The sequence below is a fragment of the Netta rufina genome (genome assembly GCF_964035555.1).
Source record: "Netta rufina genome assembly, chromosome: 3".
NCBI classification, from domain to species: Eukaryota; Metazoa; Chordata; class Aves; order Anseriformes; family Anatidae; genus Netta; species Netta rufina.
In genome coordinates, this window is record NC_140125.1 from 96,293,456 (window position 1) to 96,316,859 (window position 23,404).

At 35.9% G+C, this 23,404-nt stretch overlaps 1 protein-coding gene across 1 annotated transcript in view; it reads right to left on the reverse strand.

Moving 5' to 3' along the window:
• The window catches only part of TINAG (tubulointerstitial nephritis antigen), a gene marked incomplete at both ends in the record, with an annotated part of 45,185 nt that extends 21,864 nt beyond the window's left edge, over positions 1-23,321 (reverse strand). The window contains 7 exons of the mRNA XM_084283372.1: positions 227-407; positions 9,005-9,155; positions 10,616-10,739; positions 15,852-15,966; positions 17,587-17,676; positions 18,685-18,748; positions 22,952-23,321. Of these exons, the coding sequence (XP_084139498.1) occupies positions 227-407; positions 9,005-9,155; positions 10,616-10,739; positions 15,852-15,966; positions 17,587-17,676; positions 18,685-18,748; positions 22,952-23,321 (1,095 nt within the window). The remainder of the gene's footprint in view (positions 1-226; positions 408-9,004; positions 9,156-10,615; positions 10,740-15,851; positions 15,967-17,586; positions 17,677-18,684; positions 18,749-22,951) is intronic.
• Between the last annotated feature and the right edge of the window lie 83 nt (positions 23,322-23,404).

A 23,404-nucleotide genomic window follows, 5' to 3' on the forward strand; every position in this document is an offset into this window, starting at 1 on the left:
CATAATTTCTTATCTAATTCCTATAGGACCACAAAGCAACATCTCTTTGAAGAGATAACATAAAACAAAAAATGTAGGAAATTTAAACCAATTCTGAAAAGACAAAGGCAATAAAAATGAAAACTCTATACCTCTTCAAGTAAAACAGACATATTTCCACATGCCAGATATTTTTTCCCAAAGGAGAAAACATAAATGACAGGATAAGTGCACAGTATGAACTTACTTTTGAGGAGACCCTGTAGTGAGAGCCACAGCGGTATAGCCGATTGGATTTTTCTAAGTCATTGGGGCATGGCCCATTTGTATAGTTTTGTCCATATTCACTTGACACATAACAGTGATTTTCACCTGGTGGATCCAAGTGATGCTTCCAAAATGATGGATAACAAGCATAAGATACAACCCTGTTCAGTTTAAAAAAATAATATAAAATAATAATAAAAAAAGAGTATTTTAAAACTTGTTTTATTTCAAGTTTTTAATTATTTTGCTACTGTAAATTCACAGAAAGATCATTCTTCAAACATATGAATACGTCTGACAGTTTCAACAGGAAGATGTTTGCTTCATTTAGTATGTATGGTGCTTATGATCAAGTTTCAGTTGCAGTAGTTCTCTCCCCGCCCTTCTCTACATAGAGGTAGGATTGAAAATGTGTCAGCGCTGCCCTTTGTCACCTAGCACGTTCACCTCATTAAGAATGCATGAAGACTCACACTGAATAAGATCAATAAATTACCAACGTTTTCAACAGTACCAATTTGTCAAAAGTAGCTTGTGAAATGTGCATATTAGCCGCAGAAAACTTTTAAGGGAAATGAATCATTTTCTAGTTTTATCTACATTTTCTACAGGAATTTTGCTGAGAAGCTATAGTCTTTTTGTTTCTTTCAGCTAAAATGTCTTGGAACTTACATTTTTCTCACAAAATAAAGAGAATATTTGCTCATATTTTCTTGTGAACTTTTGTTGACATAAAAAATCCTATATTAAATTTTTAAAGGTTTGGGTAAAAATAATTGGTCTGTTGGCAAATGAGTAAATTTTTTGGTTCTTCAAAAGAAGGTCCAATGCTTAGTGGTTAAGCAATACTAACAGCTTAATTGATAGATACAACAAACCTCTGGAGTGAGTGCACCTCCTTAAAAGGGAACGTTACTACCTGAAATACATGGGAGATAAGTACAAGTGAGAACATGACCTGAGAAGGTGTTAAGTACTAAACTTAAGTTAACGAACAATCTGACAGTAGAGAAGTATTAGGAAAAGCATTTGATTATGGGTTGGTAACTGGGTTGCCTTATCTCGATTCATGGGAAAATAAAATTCTCTGGAGTGTTGCTGACAGAAAGTACTTTGCCCAGGTTGAAGTACTGAAAAATGACAGAGAAAATGTGAAACTCAGAAGGGATCAGAGTGGTGGGACTTATTGCAATTTTATAATTTTACTATTTTGCAATAATGTTTTATGCTTATAAAGCCAATGTGAGTATGGTTAAGTAAGGTTTCTTTATCTATAATCTTCATTTTCCCATCACATTGTTCTTGACAGGGTTAAATTCAGGCTGAAGTCAGAAAGTATAATTCAAGATAGAGAAATTCAAGAAAGCAGAAAAGTATAGGCTTGTGCCTGGAAGTGAACACAAACCAAACAGAGGTATAGAATCATAAACCATAGAATCAGAGAATGGCTTGGTTTGGAAGGGACTTTAAAGATCATCTAACTTCAACCCCTCTCCATGGGCAGGGATGCTACCCCCTAGATCAGGTTGCTGAGGTAAACTTAAATGGCTGGTAAGCATGCGGCATCCAGTGTTCAGAAAAGGTCAGTGACTATCCTGGGAGGATCAGGCCACAGGGCTTCTTCTATAGGTTTCTGATTATTGACATCTGGACCCTCTTGAGGAAAATGAAATGACAGACCATGCTGTGATATAATAGCAGTATGTGTCTGCTTTCTGCAGTTCCTGAACACATCTTATCTACTTTTTAGAAAAGTATCTATATCAAAACATTTTTCAAATGCTGAGAAAGTTTTTTCTCACACAACAGATATTTTTTACATATCACTTATTATGAATCTGCATTAATGGTTTTGATTTCAAGGTTTTAGATTTTAGTTATAGAAAATGACTCATTTTTAACAGTTTTAAATAAACTTGTATGTTCTAGAAAGATTATGTTTTTTAAACATTAAGTCTAGTAATGATTGGACAATTTCTATTGTTATGAAGATTTCAAAATCACAAATATCCATTTACTGCAAGAATGTTGGAGGAAATGTTCAACAGAAAATCTGTGAGAGGAATTTATAGTTCTAACAGAAAAGACAAATCTTTGAACTGAAAAAAAAAAAAAATCTTCTGGATGACACTTCTCTAGGTGCAGGCTTCAAAGACTCAAAGGTATTTAACACTGATGCTGTCAGAGGAATGATTGTCGAAGAGCTACAGTAAATCACCTGAGGTTTAAACCCATGCTAATTTTGGATGTGAAAATCTCCAAAGTGCTAAATCAAAGGAGCTTTGAAGAATGGGTTAAGAACCCTCATTGCATCCAAGAATGGAGACTGGTAATGAAAATAAGGGGTAGTTACATGGAGAAGTAAGAAGAGATTTTAATTCTTTACCTTGGCAATACATCAAAACCTTAATTATAATGAACTGCTTCTTCATACAGTAAATTTCTTTCTTTCAAGTAGCTTAACCTGATATATTCAGACATTTTGACTGTTTGACTAATTGAATATCCTTTTTACTTAAATAAAGTGAAGCAAATAAAGCATATATTTAAAATACACTTGCTAACAATATGAAACATTTAAGTAAAAGCATCCAGAATCTACCATTTTTTTTATATTTTTATGAGATTTTGGGACCTTTTGGTTTTCTACATTATAGCACTATATGTTTCTAAAAAAAATACACACTTCTATCATGTTGCCGTGGAAGCATATCAGAAAGGCTCTTCTAAGGAACAGAATAAAGTAGCTCACTGGAACAGAATATTTTGAAATGTGTAGTCCTATGAAAAGGATATATATTTTAGTAGCTCAACAGTTATACTGAACTTACTGAATCTGAAAAAGAATAAACTGCATTTCCATGCAGTTTGAGGCATAATTAGATTTGCCTGTGTTTACTTAGTCATTAGGAATTTTAAAAGAGCACACTCATGCTTCAGCTACTCTGGCATTTTCCCATTAAGTCTTGGTTATAGAGCAATTGACCCTTAGGAGTGTCTTTTTGCTTAGCAAATTGTTTCTGCCCAAACTAGACCAACACACTCAGGAGCTGCAGAAAGCAGTAACTCTGCCTACAAAAAAAAAAAAAAAAAAAAAAAAAAAAAAAAAAAAAGGCGGGGACTGCCCATCTAAGGGCAATCAGGCTGTCATTGTTTAGGACTGGGAAGTCCTTTTAATTCATTCTGAAACGGCTGAAGATAATCAGATTCCCCAGATTTTAACTGGGGAAAATGCTAACTGGGGAATGATAAGTATATAAGCCACATGTATGTAGGATGTTGTTGGTTGTTTTAAAATGTATTATACTTTATTTCTTTCACTGGGTAGAAATAACACTTTGTTTTATATATGTGTGTATGTTTTCATATGCATATTTTTATAATGTTTATATAATGTATCTATATATGTAATTACTCTAGTCACCACTGATCATAGCATTCCAAGAGAAATACAGCATTGTTGCTGAGTCAGGCCTGCAAAGCAGGTAAGGTGGGTAAATACAGCCCTTAGAGCACAATCCCTCATAAGCAGAGCAGAAGTGACTGCAACCCAGTATAAGAAAAGGTATGACACCTGTCCCTCAGGTGTGCTTAGAAACATCACAGAAAAGAACAGAGGACAAGTGCATTCATGAGATGTAGATCTTCTTCCCCATTCTTTCAGTCTGATTGCCCCATTGGAGTTGTCACAGATTCTGCATGGATGGGTCTTACATTTATGGTAACAGAAGTGAAGCAAATGATTAACTGGCGATCTGGATCTGGAACTGACGTTCTGGATCTGTGTAGTAATCCAGACTTGACAACTCATTCTGAAATAGCAGTTACTTTTGAATTCTTTCACTAAGTATAGGTTTTGCCATCATGATTGACATAATTTAACCTAAAGATTGCCTTTAACTCCTTGCCAAAACATCTATTTGTACATCCTGAAACATCAGTACAACATTAAACACTAAAAACCTTTAAGGGAAGTGGATCAGAGAAGTCCTTGCCATAAGAGTCATAGAAGAAAAATAGAAACAAATGTTAATGGGTTTAAGTGCACATATACATAAGCATATAAATAAATACTAGTACTAGGACCAAGCAACATCCATGGAGAAACATCATAAGCCTGTGGTGTTCTCATACATTCTTGGTGAATTCATGTAGTCATGTTTATGTGTTTAGCTTTATCAAAATATTTCCTTTTTTATTGCATATATATCTGAATTGAGAATTGAGGACATAGTTTTAAAATATTAGATTATATTAATAGCAAGTTGGCCAAACCTAATTAAAATAACATCAATACATGTATAATATACAATAATATCAATAATAATAATAATAAAAATTAATCAAACCCTGCAACTGCTAGGAGCCCAAGCTATGAAACAGATCAGGTCCTGATTACAAGCACTATTTGTATTCAAGTGTGTAACCATTTACTTCCTGAAAGAAAAATATTTCTTTCTGATTCATAAAGACTGTAAACTTTAATTTCCATTACTAGATTTAAAAACAAACAAACAAACAAAAAACACTTCCAAACCAAATTGATTCCTCTGAAAATATGGCTTGTAATTGAGACATCCAAAATTATTAATAATTAGTTTTCTTCTTTAATTAATGGGGGAAGACAGAGAGAGGAGAGAGTTAGTAATTCAGCTCCTCTTACAGCAAATCTCACTGTTAACTGTTTGCTCAGTCTTTCTGAAAGCTCTCCTCACTGAACTTTATGGAAGTCTTCCTTTGACTTCACGGGCAACAGTTTAAGCCAGCACTATATTTTCCTGAAAATCTATCAAAAATCTGAGATAGGCATACTTCAGAAATCAGAAAGCCAGAAGCTTTAAAACAGCATTGAACACCTGCTGTGAAAATTTACAAGCCCACACAGAAAATCAATGTGTTTTCTGCCTATTGCAAGCTATGGAGATAATGAAAAAAATATTGATTGTAATATACTGGCTCATAAAATAAAAGTTACCTGAAAGTGTGAGGAAACAAGCACCATTTATCAGCGCTCATTCAAAAAACACTTTGGAATTTATCCCATAAAATTCCAATTTTTCATAGTCAAAAGCAAAATGTTGTGGGGTTTTAGTTATAAAAAATGATTCAATCGTCAACATCAGTGAATTAAATTTTTGTTTGTTTGGTTGTTTGGTTAGTTTTGTTTTTTCCAGGTAAAATGCTCTTGGCCACTTTCAGAGACAGAAGATTAGCCTAGAAGGACCCTTGCTTAGACCCAGCATAACCATTCTTGTGCTCTTCCAACATCTCCCCTCCCTCTTTTGATCTTTACATTAATCTGTTTATTTGTGGCTAGAACAGTTGGAGGAGGATTTGAAATGTTGTCTGAACTTGAGCAACAAAAATGAGGATTTAGAAATATTGTTTATAAAAATGGGTAAGTAGAGATATTTTCATGTTTGGTACTTTGATGGTGAAGCAAAAACTGGGGGTAAGCATGGGAGGCAGGCAAACTTCTGTAAGAGAGCAACAAAGATGTATGTTTAGGAGCTAGCTTCACAGGGCTGAGAAATCTGGATGATTGGCTAAGAAGATGATCTTGGACTACAGAAATTTCTTAGAGATCTAGATAGCCTTCAAAAGTTCTTGATGGTTCTCACCACAACTGCCCTGCAAATTGTTTATTCAGACAGTCAGCTGCAAGACTGGTGAATCAGGCAAATAAACTGCAAGTCTGGTGTCTTGAATGAATGAGCAATAATACACATAGTTTGAAATTTGGAGTATAGATACAGATGGGTATATAGCAAAATGCCTCATACAGCTTCAGCATGCCTTGCTTTCTTTATAGAAATAAATTAACTCTGGTATGTCTAAACTGCCTCTGAAGAGTGCTCTGTGTCACTAATCACACCGCTCCAGATGAAAAAAAAAAATAGTTTCTTGGTATAGGAAGAATCTTATTATTATGGGTTCATGGTGGTTATGGCCATACAGGGATAACAGTTGGGGGAACAGAAACCCAGAAGGTTGGAGAATTCCTGAATTCTTTGGTGCTTTCCCTCTAAAAATTGTCTCCAACTGTTGTGGAGATAATACTGATTAAAATGAATCTTTTATCTTATCTGCACTAGCAAATCTTGTGCTTCCATCCTTAACATGGTAGGCAAGCAAACAGTCCATTGAGAAAGAGTTATATTTACTCTTTAAAGAGCATGAGCTACATATTAAAAGGAGCCTGCTCTTATAGATACAGAAAAGAGTTAATTAAAATATAAAGCTATAAACTTAATTTATTCATGAATGAAACCTTTGCCTAAATGAGGTGCTAAGAGGCCTTTACCAGGGTGGAATCCATTACTTCTCACTGTAATCACTTACCTAGAGGGCCTGCCACTCAAAACTAGTTTAATGTTGAAGCCCTGAGATCCTTGTCAGATCAAAAATAGTTCACCTGTTTAATGTATTTTGAAGACAAGCAGAATGATCACTTTGTATTCTTAGTGTCTGTGTGAATGACAGTGCTTTGGTCTTCATCTGGATCCCCATGCTACCATGACAACTGTGACGTCTGATGCAGCATGTCTGACATTCTCCTGATCTCTTCATGGTTTATTTGTTTGTTTTTAAAGTAAAATTAAAAGTTGACAGACAGCAGACCTGAGATCTCTCTGTCTACAGGTATGAGCTACATCAAAGATGGAATAAAGGGTGAGAGTGTATGAAAGTGAGGGGAAGTAGATTATGGTATGGAACAGGAAGCACAAAAAAAAAAATAATAATAACTTTTACAATGTGAGAAACAGCTGAATTTAATTATAGAGTATATAACATTTGGTTATTGCAAATCCTCCTAGAAGCCATTTCCAGGCACATGAGGGTCAAGGACTTGACTGGGAACAGACAGCACAAACTTGCCAGAGCAAATCATGCCTCACCATGATGAGATGGTGAGATGAAATTGCTAGCTCCATGGAGAATAAGAAGAACAGATGATGTAATTTACCTTGCCTTTAGCAACCTTTTCAGCGTTTTCTAGCTGAACTGGAGCGAAGGACTGGATGAGTTGCTTACAAATTCAATAACTGAACTAGGCTGCCATGATAGAAGGTTGACTGTTAAAGTGACTGGTAGCTATTTACTAGTGACATTCCTCAGGAGTCAACATTGTGTCATCTATATTAAAAGCCTTAACAGTGGGACATAATGAATGCTCAGTAAACTTGTGGAGGGTGCCAAATTGGTGGTAAGTGGTCAGTATGCTGGAAAGTAGGGCAGGGCTGCCATTCACAGGGTCATTGGCAGTTTAGAGAAATGAGCTGACAGAAACCTCATAAGTTTCAGCAAAGACTGAAGCCACATCCTACCACTGAGCCAGAACTTCACATGCAGCAATACAGGCAGGGCACCACCCCTATAGAAAGCAGTTTTACAGGAAAGTATCTGCAGTCTTGGGCAATAAGATAAACCGAGGTTAGCAGTGGGCCCTCTTGATAAAGGTGGGCACACAATACTGATTTTGATCTTGCTAAGCAAGAACATTGCCAAGACATAGTGAAAAGTGGTTATACGCCTCAAACTGTTACTTGTAAGGTTACATCTAGAGTACTGTGTTCTTTTATGGCATTCCCAGTAAGGACATCGACAAGCTGGTCAAGTCCAGTGAAGGACCAAAAACGTGTGTAAGGGGCTGAAGCGTGTATTATACAAGGAGAAGCTGAGGGAGCTGAATTTGTTCAGCCTGGAGAAGGTATTCTAAGTGTTGTCTTCAACTATATAAGGAGAGGCCACAGAAGAGACAGAACAAGACTCGAAGTACAGTGAAAAGCTGAAAGGCACAGATCACAAATTTTACTAAAAAAGATGCAAATTAGATAAAAGAAGAAAGTTCTTTACTGCAAGAATGATCAAACACAGAGACATATTGCAGGAAGGTCTGTGGAACCTCCATCCTTGGAGATACTCAAGACATGACAGAGGACATGGCCCTGAGCAAGCTAATCTAATTTCAGAGTTAGTCATGAGCAGGACAGTGGACTAGGTGACCTACAAAAGTTCATTCCAACCTAAGTCATTCTGTAATTCTATAAATTGTTACATGTCACTTCAAAAAGTTTCTAACTGTTCACATAGAGTTTAAGGGTTATTAATTTTGCTGAGTCCAACTTGAAGAAAGAAAGTTTCAGGTACAGTCCTTGCTACGGTGTTACATTCTGGAACAATCTTGATATAGCATGATTACAATTTGTTTTACATAAAGACAACATCTGAAACTTTTAAATATTCAAGATATTGTCTTATACAACCAGTTGCTTTCTCAAGATCATTTAACATGAAAAGCCTGTATCTCTGATAGAAATATAGATAAAACTATAGAAGTTTTGAGTGCATTTGTGGTATTTTCCTAGACATAAAAAAATCTCTTATTGCTTTTCTAGCTGTTAGAGAAGTTACCTTTTTACTCCATAGTATTATAACTAATGACAGCATCCAGATATAATGAGCCTTGAAGAGGAGATGGGTGGTTTAAGAGTTTTCTCAGCAAGAGCTTCTATCTTTCTAATTCAAAATAGTCTTCATTTATCACTTTGGAAATGTGGTGTTCAATAAGGTGTTTTAAAGGTGTAAACCAGAAAAAGTGATTGTCCTGATGAGGTGATACAAGGTAATCTTAGGTAAGCTGACCTAAGACAGAGCTAAATGTTTCTATCTTGAAAGGTCAGAAATCATCATTATCACACGTGTAAATTAAGTGACTGTTTCAAGTTAAGATAAACTAAACAGATACAAAATTTACCCATGAGTTTTCAGATATCTCCAAGCACCATCAATACTTCCACCATTACATCCATGCTGATTGTTGGTATCACAAGAAATCAAGTTCTGAACAGAAAGGTTGTCTGTGATCTCACCATCAGAATGAATTGCTATTCTATCTGCTGCAACACCTGTTTTGAAAGAAATTTTGTGTTATTAGAAACAAATAATTACTTGCTGCTTTTTAGTAGTTACTGTGAAAGTGTGACTGAAATTATAGCATCAGTATTTTCTGTCTGTAAATATTTTTGCAAAAGAATTTGGTATTATCTGTCAGAATCTTAAGAGAGTTGTGAAACTGCAAAGCACCATGAGCAACTTCACTGTAATTTTATAAATCAATAGATTTACCAAATATCATCAAAACTTAAATATAAACATTAGATGAGACCTTTAGAAAATATAGTCTGATAATCTCTATATCTGTACATGAGTATTCATCTACGTTCATATTCATCTATCTTCAGCAGAAGACACAAATACTCCCCACATCTCTTCAGCTGAATTTCCAAGTTCCTCTTCTTTCTTTTTTTACCTTTTCTTCCTTTATGATTATTCAAGACTGAAAATATGTTGTGGTTTTTTGTTTGTTTGTTTTGTTTGTTTGTTTGTTTTTTGGGGGGGGAAGAATTTTTGGAATTGCTCATATTAATATATAAATATGGGATTCACACAAAACTACTTCTGAGATAGTCACCTTAGATGTCTGAACTAGATCAGGTAGTCACAATTCTAAGTACTTACATATTTATTCACAGGTTTAAAGGCAGATTAATTAACTAAATTGTAAGTGAAATCAAATGACTTCTTTGTAATGTTGTTATTTAAAGAAGAAACCTTCACCCATGAGGAGCCACTGGCCGGATAAAGTAATAGGGATTTATTTAATATTTTTTTCTCTATCTTTAGATATCTTAATAGGTACTGAGACTTATTGCAGTATGAGATAACTGATCACTATATTTTATATGGGAAAAAAGACACAAATACTCATGTCCATTTTTCATAAAACCAGAGGTTATAACACTTAATTTATTATTGACATATTTTTATATATAAACCTTGAAAATAATTTCTTCCACAAATATCTGACCAATTTCAGGGTTTTCTTCTCATAAAGTCATCAAAGAGATTGCACCTAATGTACTTGAATAGCAAGGGTTAGGCAATGGCAAATGCAAATATGAAAGTATATGTATAAAATGATGCCTTCCTGTTTTAAGCATTCAAGTTGAGCATGCAGTTGTGCAAGCAAAGAATGCAGATTTGTTTAAAGTTACTCCACCATTTATGATAAACTTTAGTAGTCCATTCATTTGCTATTTTATGTCATCAAAAATTTTCATATGATACAGAAACTTATGAAAAGCAAAGAAAAATCTCTACCGCTTCTATTTGTTTCTTTGTCTTTGGGACATTTTAGAGGAAGAGGTGTAGCAATTTTAAACATTACTATTTGCTGATAAAAAGTTAACAGAAAATGGAAATTTTCATTGCTAAATGAAATTACTTCATTACTAATCACTGTACATTTTCATTACACATGTAACCTAATTATATTTTTAAATGGAGGTAAAAACATGAATATTACTTGCAGTTGAAAAAGCCCAGGATGCTCCACAATTTCGTTGATCCAAAGGATCATGAATCCACTCAGGCCATGCATAAGTGGCTGCAAAAAACTCAGGAAATTTTCCTTCCGGTGGTGAACTTCCCTAAAACAAAATGTAGGAGATCTGTATATGCTTCATTTCCTACTTTTGCCTTCAATATCTTCCTCATTTTGTTTTAAAAAATCTTAATGTTTGATTTGAGGAAACCTAAAGCATCTGTGGCTTTCCAAGCCTCCACGTGGCAACCACCCTGTCTGTGTGCTGAAGCTGCCTTGAGAGCCAGAGGCTTCTGGCAATGCCCCGTCTGAGCTGGAAAGCTGAGCTGCACAGCTGCCAACCTGAATAACCTGTCCGGTTTTCCTCTGATTTTTATCTCAAGCAACATTTCCCTACAAAAGATGTCAGTTATGGCCCAGATGGCATTTTTGGAAGAAAAAGCCATCTGTTGCAAACAGTAGTGAAGTCAGGTACCTGCTACTCTATTCTTCTTGACATGCTTTACATATTTCCACATGGCTGGCAATAGGAAATTCTGGTTACTAGTGGGGAACCAGTAGAGTGTATCATTAATTCACCTTTTGCACAGAGCTTTTTCAATTTCCAGCACTTACTTTCATTCCAGAATGAAAAGCCGTGACTTTCTTTCTGGTTTGCAATCTGATGAGAATTCGTGGCCTGCTTAGTAAAGCCATTTGAACAGCCATTTTTGGCATCTTCATCTCTCAGCTTTAATTTATGTCCTCCACATTTTGCACAAATACCCACATATGCAAGAACCATCTGGTACAACTGCTAATAATCTGCTCTATGTTTGACATATCAAAATCATTGACCTATTTTTTTAAATTGTTTAACTTTATGGACTGATTGCTTCTGCTGCACAGGGAAATAGGAAACTACAACATTGGTCCATCCAGTAGCAATTTGTCTCAAACAATTGCTTGTAACATCTGTTCCAGAGGAAAATACAACATACAAAATATGATAATCTGTTCCCAAACAAAACATTTACCATTTTTTCTTTGCAGGCTCACACCCAGAAGTACAAAATCTTCTATCCTGGTCAAAATCCTTTATTTTATTTTGGTTTACTTATCCTTATTCTTCTAATTCTGTGTGTCCTTGCTGCACTATTATTCTAAATTGCTTACGTGACTTACAAGGCTAAGTACCTTTTGCTAAGATGATTTGCATATTTGTGCCCAGTTCTTTCAAGCTATCTCAGGACTCTTTGGCAACTGAACTTTACCACTTTGGGGGTGTACAGATAATTTTGTGGCTTGTATTGAGAAACAACAACATCTCCATTGAGCTTGTACACCTGGATTTCCTTCCCACATAAAACCAATTGTTGAGAAGAAATGTATGAGAAAAAAAGGAAGCTTGTACATCAGGTCTTTATCTGATATTAGACTAGTATACAGCACTTACAGTCAGAATGATACAGTCTGTACATAAACCCAGATTCAGTAACTCTGAAGTGCTTGAGGTTTACCACTTTAGATGCAGGCTGTGAGTCCTAAATACCATTAGTCATTTTAAAAATATATTGCAATCTCGTATGTCACTTATGTTCTTCTGAAAGTTTTACCTTCACACATAACAAACCGGTAATCTTAGTCTTACTAAGATTTTAATCTCAATACTTTCACTAATTGCTTTCGAAAGCCTGCTTCCTTCAAAAGCTTGTTACAAATATGTGACTTGCAACCGCAAACGTCATGCAGAAAATAGCTGCTAAGCTAAAGATCTTGCTAAATTTTCATTAAGTTAATTATTAATGAACAAGCACAAGCACAAGATTTATTTTGAAGATTAATCGTACTGGCAAAATCACAGATAAATAGTGTTTCATTTATTTGATAAACCTGCTCACTATCAACAAGTAGGCAAATAAAAGTTGGCAAACATTGCTTAGCATGCTTGCCTGAGCAATGACCATTTACAGTCCAAATGAGGTAGTTGAAAAAAAAAAATAAAAAATTAAATAGACCTTTGGTCTAAGCCAATGTGTTAATTTATATATTCCTAAACTATTGCCAAAGTATTTAATAGCCTCAAATTGTAAATCCCAGAGCAAATCCCTTATTAACCCTCAGCCTTGTCATTTCAAAATGCAAGATTGTCCTGTAGCCAGAAACATTAGCTTTTTGTCTGAGAAATTGCTACCCTGATATTGAGAAGCACTGCTGTTCTGTGATAAATGGTAAGTCTAGACAATTGTTTCTCAATGTATGCTCCATAAACCACCATTAGACAGTACAAAGCAATCAGAAAAATGACTGGCAAACTATTTTTAAACCTTCGTATGTATTCTATGCAGTGAAGCTAGCAGTCTGGCCAAAATGGAAAGGTAGGGAGACATATAAGAATACTCAGACTTCATCTATGACTTCAGAAATATTAGATGGCCCATCAGATAAAAAAAGGTTACTGAATTTGCAAATATAAAAATATTTGTTTTGTTTTGTTTTGTTTCCCTGGGGGATGTTTTTTTAGATGTAAAATTATTTTTAATATAAAAAATAAGAAGGGGGTTTGGACATCACCCTAAGATTAAAAGTAGCTCTATCACAGAGTAATATTATGAAACCAAATTTGTAGCTGGACATGTCAGGTCAATGAAACAACTAAAAAAACTCTACTCCATGACAAAACACTGCTAAGAAGTAAGATAAAGTGATTAACACAGAAGGGCTTTGCATTCTTGAATTTTTTGAGTCTTTTTTTTTTTTTTTTGTCCTCATACACAATTGAGTAAAGAGCTCCTTCTACACAAAAATGGTTTTGTCAAGCATCCCTAAAACACAAAAGGAAACGGCAGCCCCTTAGTTACCAAATGCTGTAATTTATATCCAAGATAGTAGACCATTAGCATGCTGAAGAAATGGCTTTTATTTCAAGTCAGAAAATTTATTTAATGATAGGTAACTATGGTTTTCTTTCTCCACTAGCAAAGCTAGCAGCTTTTAATCAGATCAACACTAGATAGAGCCAAAAGCTCCCAAACACTAATTGTAACATTTTTATCAACTAACTATGTGACTTTGGGCAAGTGACTCACAGTTTTCACACTAGCAAAATGAGAAAGACAGTAATAATCATAGTGCCTATTTTATCCACAGTAAGTAGTACCTTGGCCTGCAGGTAAATTAGTAAAAAAAAGTCACTTGAAGGCCAAGCCATTAAAGTTTGAAGAAAACCTCTGAAAAAAAAAAAAAAAATATATATATATATATATATTAAAAAAATCATCATTTCTGAATTCTCATCATTTATAGATTTTTACACATTTCTGAGCTGTCACTGGGATACAGAAGCTTAATGGAAACACTTTAATAAATACTCGCTTTTTTATCACTTAGGTGTTTGTAAATGCATTTGTATGCTTCACAAAATATCAGTTACAGAAAATTATTCATGGAAGGGGAAGCCAAAGCAAGTTTATCTGAAAATCTAGTAAGACACATATATTAAAAAGTGCCTGGGAATTATCTCCATGACTACTGTTGGTCTGCCAATTGGAAGAATTTGTCTCCATCCCTGGTGAGCCTGATCCATGCTATGATCTTTCTAGATCGTTCAATGACAGTAGATATTGGGCCAGCTATGAAGAGATGATTTATCACATCTTTACCCAGTGGGCCTTTATGTCCTGATAACTGCTGATTCACATGGAATCACCTACTAAGGTGATCAAAGTTTGGCTTAAGGGAATAATAGCATGTTTTTTTACATTTCTGGGAAGTATTAAAATGTGGCAGACTGAAAATTTCCTGAGGCAGAATAATGACACTTAAGAGCTGATGTTCTTGAAAACTATAGAAGAGGACAGAATCAGGGAGATTTGGAGCTTCACAAGAAGTTTCAGAGAAAAAACATTTTTAAATCAAAAAAATACAAGACAGAAACCACTAGGGTAGGAACAAGAAAGTTTTAATACTTCTGAAGAGAAACCATAGGTAGACAATTGGCTCCTATACAATTCAGAATATTTTTTTTTGTAAACTCAAAGAATTCTCCAGAAGCTGGGAAAGACATACAGAGATTATTAGTTTAGGTTTTTAGCTTTAGTAAGTAGAGAGAAAGATTTCTTAGACTCCTGTGCAAAGCATGTGCTTCCAGCAACATCTATGACTTTCTGAGGGTTAAATGGAAAAATTAATGGAGCTGGATTTCTGGAGAAGAATGCATTCAGGCTGTTAGGATTTCTGGCAGGGCCAAAGATATTTGGGCTGTGGCTCACAGATTTCATAAAAATAGAACTGTTAGACAGCATGTGCCTGAGAAATGTTTCAGCAGAACAAAGGCCGTAAGTACTGCAGCAGTCAAAGAAGCTACAGGTAGCTTAATAACAAAGATGCAATAGGCTGGACATAAAAGAAATCCTACTGTATTCTGGGCTACACTGAAAGAAGCATAGCTACCAGATCAAGGGAGGTGATTGTTCCCCTTATGCTCTGCTCTAGTGAGACCCCATCTGGAGTGCTTCATTCAGCTCTGGAGACACCAGCACAAGAAGGACATGGACCAGTTAGAGTAAGTCCAGAAGAGGGCCACAAGTATGATCAAAGGTCTCAAGAACCTTCCTATGAAGAAAGGCTGAGAAGTTGGGCTTATTTAGCCAAGAGAAGAGAAGGCTCTAGGGAGACCTTATAGCAGCCTTCCAGTACCAAAAAGTTACACGAAAGTGGAGAGGCACACTTTATTAGGGAGTGTAGTGATAGAACAAAGGGTAACAGCATTAAACAGAAAGAGGGTAGGTTTAGATTAGATATAAGGAGGAAGTTCTTCACTCAGAGGGTGGTGAGGCACTGGCACAGGTTGCCCAGAGAAGCTGTGGATGCCCAACCCTGCAGGTGTTCAAGGCCAGGCTGGATGGGCCTTTGAGCAACTTGGTCTAGTGGGAGGTTTCCCAGTCCATGGCAGGGGCATTAGAACTAGGTGGTCTTTAAGGTCCCTTCCAACCCAAGCCATTCTGTAACTCTAACACTGATATGTGAATAATGGTGTACAGCTTCCCAGTTGATACAATTTTCTTTTGCTCCTCCTTATTGAATGTCCATGGGTATGACTATGCCTAGCAGACTATCTCTGTGGCTAGGAGAACTATTCTGAGAGTTCCATATACAATATGGAAGCATTTAGTAGAATAATAATCTTATAATTATTCCAATAATGAATATATTTTTAAAAAAATCACCTGATACTTACTGGAATTTCTTTCATATTCAGCAAAGAATGAGATGGAGGTAGTGTGCCCAGTCGCTTTTTGAAACCTTCTTCCAATGTCATTCCCCAGAATTGACTGTAGTTGTCAGCTTTCCATCTTCCTCACAAGCAGAAAACAAGCAAACAAAGCCACCTTTGAGATATTGCTTATACAAATACCTTGCTCCTACTTTATAAGAGCACCACTAAAAATAACATTCAAAAATAAATGTTTCAAATTATGTTTTGAGACATTCTATTAGATATGCATGAGACAATCTTTAGTACAGGGTTTTCACTGCAGATAAATTTAGGCTGGAGCAACACAGCAGGATATGAAAAGTGATGATTTGAGGTCAGCATTGTGTCAGCCTGCAGCAGATGAGCATGCAATGCTTCAGAGAAACACTAGAAAATAAGGTGCTCAATAAAAACAATTACAGTTGTCTTGAAGTTGTGCTCACATTATGCTTCAGACCAGATGCCAACAGAGAACTAACAGCTTCACATAATGGGTTACTTTGACTTCAAGCTCTGGTGCACCAGCAGTGTTTATGAGACACTGTTTAACCACACAGAAAGCCCAGCTGTTCTGCCTCAGTTTTACATTAATATTCAGAAAAATAAACATTTTTTTATTATTCCCTCCCTACTCTACCTGAGGAAGGTAGATTAGCCTCAGAATCTAGCACTGACCCTGAAAACTATATGCACAACGTAAAAAAACCCTTACATTTACACACTTTTTGAACAAATTGAAATTGTTTGTATTATTGGAGAAGGACTGAAACACAAGATAGAGCATTCTCTTTATTAATTTCTTTCTTGCTTGTAAACAGAGGTGAGATTCATGTTGCCTAAATGAGAAGCCTCATCACTCTTGGTCTGCCTGTCCAGCGGAGAATATGGACACCTGAAGAAGCTGGGTCATATCTCAGGTGGACTAAGCCACTCTGTGGTTATCAGGCTCCAGATGCCTGACTTAATTGTCTGTCCTAATTCAATTGGTTTGAAGCTCTCCCATGAAGATGAGCTACATGTTCTAGTACAGAGTGACAGCTTGAAATCTGTGCACCTGTGCATGTTTCTTTGGTGAATTTAGCACCTCAGCTGTTAGGGGGGTGATCACTATATCTCCATCTGTAAATTACCAGCAGACTCCCAAGGCACTGCTCTGATACCAGGGTGTCCTTCTGCAGTACTGCACTGCAGGGAGCAAGAACTGGTAACAAGAAAAACACTGAACCTCACAAAGTTCTGATATCTTGGTCCTTATCTGGCCCATTCTCTTCTCTTCCAACACTATGTAGAATCCTGGTATGTAGAATGATATTCTTAAGGGTAGGTACCAAAAATAAATAAATAAATAAATAAATAAAGTCTATCCTAAGCATTGAAGTGAAGAATAAGGGAAGATGATCTAAAGACCATTTTGTGAGGAAAAAAATAAATAAATAAATAAAATCATATGAATTTTGGAGACTGTATTAGATAGGTGTTTACAATATTATCTCTTACTAGCATGAGACTTCCAGTATCTTTCCACTTAAAATTCTATAATCGGCCAGAGATTTAGAAAAATTTTACAGACGCACATTTATTACATTTACTATCATAGTCATGGGATGTAATTGGGGATGGAGAAGACAGAGAGGAGCACATAACTTCTAATTTGCACTTACATACTATAAGCAATAAAATAGATTACAACAAAACCTTAAAATAAAAGTATTCTCACCCATAATCTCCAGAATTGATGTTCTGAATCAAGTCTGGGCGAACAAGACATACTTCATTTGAACATTTCCAGTTACTTTGGAAGCATTTGCTGAAAGGGCAAGAATATCATTGAGCAGAAAATAAATTGTCAAAGGAAATATATGCACTTTTACAGCAGAAGGGAGGGGGGGAACCTAAACTATAAATGTCACAGTAATTACGAAAACACAGTTTTACTTAGTGTCACTTCAGTAACTAATGAATCCTAATTGGAATGAGGTGGGAAGGTTTACAGCTTGTGGAAAACATCATCTTTTTAAAAAATAAAAAATAAAAAAAAAATTGCTTCCGTCTTTGTAAGGCCAAGTCTCACAAGAAAAAAAAAAAAAAAAAAAAACAAAGAGAGAGAGAGAAAGAGTTTATCTCTAACTTTGGAAAACCAGAAAGGAGCTACATGGTTGTAGACACTTTGCTTCAAAGACCCTGGGACAAGTTCAAGGCTGGTGGATGCCACTGGAGCCCAATGAGCTGCCCTGGGTTTGGAGGTATGGGGCCAGATTTTGGAAAGGAAAAGCAGGTAGGGCTGGGGCAGCTGACTGCCAGGGCCAGCAGCAGAGCATCCTGCCTGCTCCATGCAGATGTCCCAAGGTGGGGAATGGGATGTTCAAACAGTTCATCCCTTTCCTACATAAATTATATATTCTCCCCTCATGGAATAAAATTAGTGCTCATCATTTCTGCCAGAGGAAAATGTTATAAAGATATTCCCCAAAATTTGAATGATATCAGTTTTTTCTGTATTCAGGTCAATGTCCAGGTCTATGCCAAAACCATTTCCACTCATGTCAGAGCCAGCAGATCCAAGACGGATTCTAGGCCAGTGGGGAGGAGACTTTAATACTCTTGGTTTTATGTCTCGATTAGAAAACCCATTGACCTCTTGCTATTCTTCCATGTTGGCTGTAGTTTAATTCTATAACATCTTAATACAGAATTACTCTGCCAACCATTGTGATTTGATTACATTTAATATGAATTTAGGGATGCTCACTAACATAATTCCTGTTTCATGACATATGCTAAATTAAATTCAATTTGCTGTTCTCTGAAACATTACCAGGAATTGCAGTTGTCTTTAATTATTGTTCCTTCTCCGTAATATCGGCCATCTTTATAACAACCTGCCAACATAATATATAGATATGTGAAAAAATAATTTTTCTTGAACTGAATTAATTCAAAAATTTTGCTACTATTGAATTAAAAGGTTGCATGCAGTACACATGCTTTATTTAGGTGAAATGAAACAAGTATTTCCATTTTTTTTTCCAGTAATGAAGGCATTTTGGTGAATTTTATTTTTTTCCCATTTACATCATTATTCATACCAAACAAAATCAAGAACAGATTCAAAACACTCACTGAAAAGTGATTATCTTACATATAAACAACAACACAAATAAAATTATTTTCTAATAATAAACCAATACATTTTTAATAAAGACCATTTTGAATAGGTAATTAAAATAGAATTCAGTTTTTCCAGTTATTGAATTTTAAAAAAATAATATCTGTTTCAAAACAGGTGTCATATTAGGTTATTTTTTCTTGTCAGAGTTTAATTCATTTTTTAAAAACAAAGAGATCGGTTATTTTTAAATACAACACTCCTTCTATGTACACACCTTTTTTTGATAATAATTCACTGAGAAAAGACCTTGCATGTGTTATAAGATCTTCCACATAAACATATTCTTCAGTATACTTAAGTGCCAAGACTAAAAGAAAGATGCCTGCAGTGGGCTTTGGATCAAATCTATAATAAATATAGTATAGTTATCGTATGGGGCTCTGTTTTCCAGCCTTTTCTCATGTTTTCTCTGCAGACACTGGTGACCCTAAAGGTAAAGATTGTTTCTTCCCCTAGTAAAGGAATTGGAGAAAGGAATTCCAAACTTTTATTTTTATTTTTTTTCCTTCTCCATTTCAAGAAGCTTTAACCTCTTTATTCATATTTCATATGAATAAAGTGTTCACTTGCATTAGCATTATATCACATTTTATTCTTTTCAAGCATAAGTTATTTTCCATCTCACAACGAGGAGTAGAGCCCATACACATTCACTCAGCAACGTAGACCTCCTTTACTGACACGAGAGAACTTCATGCCAAAGTGCAGAAGTGGACTAGAACCATTTAGTTAATTATAAATGCCTATTTTGCCCTGTTAGCCATACAGCAGACTACATTAACTAGTACAGACATAGGTGATTTCACCCAAGCAGTCTGAGGTCCAAAGTGTCTGCTCTAATTCAATTTCTGCTAGGAATTGAGACATTTTTCAGAGAGTATACAAGGCAAATTACTTAAGTGTCACAGTTTATCATAGTGTGCCCCAGTGCCAGCATCAGACAGTAGCTGGAAGGAGGCATAGAGCAAATTATTCAAAATATAGCTAGGGAAGGAAGTATTAAAGCAGTGGTCTTAGAGGCAGGATGAAGCTTCATATGAGCTCAGCTAGCAGCCTTCACAGCCCATGCCTGAGAAAAAAAATGCAAGCCTGAACAAGTATAGAAGAAGCTTTCAAAAGATATATGCTTAAGGAATAGAAGATTAAGAACAGTTTCATTAGCCTAACCAAATTAAGACTTGAAAGGCCAGGAGTGCTGTCTAAATTTGTCTAAGATATCAGTGTCAGAGTGGAGATGTCTAAGCTAAAAGACACTGGTTGCATAAGAACAGAGGCAGTTTATATGACCATGAATATATTAGGCTGGAATATTAATATAGTGGGAAATATAGTGAGAAATATGTGGGAAATTAATTCATTTTAAGAAGCAGCCTGATGGCTTCATGGGATCATATTGTGTGAAAAGCATGATAGGAATGAGGTGGACTTCATAAACCTGGACTTCCTTCCTGGTTCAGTGTTCTCTAATTGTCACCTCATTTGCCCCACTTTTGTTGTAAGTAATCTTGTAAGTGAAATGTTTCCAGATGTACACACTTGTAGGCCAGATCCTGACTGTGTAATGTAAAATCAATTAGCAAACTCTCTAGGCATCCCTTTTATACTACTACCAGTGTGAGAGTTAGTGTACTGACTCTGATAACGCTTCCCGTACCATCAGAGTAATTGAAACAAAAAGAATAAATAATAAATGTATTCTATAAATAAAACTCTAAAATTCTCCTAAGAATAATAACAACAAATCCAGAACTTCTGTTCAGTGCCTAAGACAAAGTCAAAGCAGTTCCACACATTTACATCTGGAGTCCTCTGCATGGTACAGACAGACTCAGGGTGTACACAATAGCTCACTACTGTTGTGCACCAAGTCAGTATGCTGGGATGCAGAAACACAGCACTGCGCAGTTTTATTGCATTTCATTCTATCCCTTGTAAAGTACTGAAGTTTATTGGTTTATTTAAAGCAATATGACTCAGAAGGCACTGAAAGCAAAACCACAGGCAGCCAAAAGATCAAAATCTTCAAGGTGAAATGTACTTTGGTGTATGTGGTCTGGTAGTTCTTAAATAATTCTTAGCCAAAGGCAGAAGCACAGTCTCAGTTATTAAAAGTTAGCCAATATACTTATGGCATTTCTAAAAATGCTTCATAGTTTGCTTAATCTTCTGACACTCAGTCTTCTTTGTTTCTTCATTTTTTCCTTCCAATTTCATTCTTTGCTCCCTGTCCCACAGTCGTTTCAGTTCTAGAAAGTTCCTTCTTGAGTGATATTTTTATCTGCTGTATTTTGCCTGCTTTGTTATTCTCCTTTAACCCTTTAAATTACTTCTATAACAAATATCCAATAAACAGAGATTTAGAAAAATATGTTTTCTATCAATGAAACACTTTCTTCACCAGAAAAACATCAGCTTATTTTAATGTGAGATATAAATTAAATAAGATAGCAGCTCACATATAGAACAAATAAACATGCTTGAATAGATTAAATAGCATTGCCACCTATGTCAGGCTTGTATAACCCAGGAGTTACAAAACAGTGAACACACATGCAAAAAATGGATTGAGAAAAGCAGTACAAATATTACCCCTCACTTATTCCATTACCTAAAACTTCTGTTACATTTTCACCTTTCAGAGGTAGGCCTATCACAGGACCCATATGGCAAAATGCTGCAGGTTTTGTAGTAATTCCCTTACAGGAAGCAGTCTGCAAAACCTTATCCCAAGGCTGTCAGCTCTGGAGCAGAAACAGTGCTCAGGGCTTACACAGAGCTTATGACAGCAACCCCCCAATCTGTTGGAAATAATATACAACAGTGCACCCTAAATAAGTATGGAGCAAATGTCTTTATTTACATAAATCATAAAACATTCTTTTAGAGGATTAGAAACACTTCGGAAAATCAAGCTTGTTTTGCAGCGTTTGGCATTTTTGTTACTCCCACTTATCAGATTTTGGCTGTGTGCCTGGCTTAAGAGCACAGGCTCATGAAGAGCTTGTGGTCTGAGTGCTAGAGTACAAATAGCAGAGATATCTCACAGAAACAGTTAATTTTTAAAAGCCATGGTGGTATTCTTGTTGATTTTCAGCTTTTGCAAGTTTGGTACAGCCTTCACGTTTTCAGGTAGATGTGTCCTAGCAAGAAGCTATAGTGTTAAAATTATAGTTCTAAAACTGTATCACCAGCAGAGATTTGCCCTCCACAGAAACCATGTGTAAATGATGCTTGTACATATTTGTGGGTTTTGTTTGTTGTTTTTTTGTTTGTTTGTTTTGTTTATTCAATCTTTAGTTCTAAAGACAATAGACTAAGATTAGAGTAGTTCTGGAGGAACTTCCACTACAAGCTATGCAGAAAGAAAGCATAAAAGGACAATATGCCAGTCAGAAATTCTTGTTCTAATTACATCCCTTCAGTTAATCCTGCACTGAGATGCTGCAAGAAAAGTGGTGTCCCAGAGGAGAGCTCTGGTGGATCTAAGCCATTACAGAATACCTCAGAGCAGTATCATTTAGGATAATCATCAGTTTTCAGAATGATCTGTTTGTACTGATGGGTACAAAATTTAGATCTTTCTGTTCATTTTGTGTTAATCTGTGAAGCTGAGATTGATGAGATCACATTAACTTCAAACTGATGAGGTTATCTCTAGAAAAGTTACAGGTGAAACAGCGGTTCTGGCCAACAGAGATAAGATTGAGCCAACTCTAGAAATGTATCCCTAAAAGCAAAGAAATAACAGGAAGCATAATTCTTATTTCAGCTTTGTAAACAATATATTTGTCCACTATGTCAATAGGCACATTTTTAGGATGCACACACTCTAAAGATCTATCAGTAATTTTACTTCCAACTATATTTTTCTTGTGGTACACTAATACCAGCTGGGTCTTTTCTCTATACCCACCTGATGTTGGAGGTGGCCAAGGCTCATCTGACCTGGTGGGCTCAACAGTGTTGTCACAGACATCCCAGTAGTCAGCACAACAGTCTACAGGGCCAGGAGAACCTGTGGCACAGAACTGGTCACAGTAACATATAGCTGCTCTGGAGGCAATGTTAAAGCTGCAGTCATCATTTCTTCCTGTGCAGCAGCCCCGTATCCTGCAGGACTTTCCTTGGTACAGACTCCTTTTTAGCCTGTCCCACCCTGCAGAGCCACGATCTTCAACAGAGTAAAGTCCCCGGGGCAAATTTCTTCTAGAGTTAAGCTGCTTTGCCATCCAAACTTCACTTGCAATGCAATATAAGAGCAATATCTGACTTTTGAGCCACATTCTTCCACCTCCAGATGCCTTTTTTAAGTCTCTCTGTGCTTGACTTTATCAGCAAATGTCCATTTACTGTAGATGTAATACCT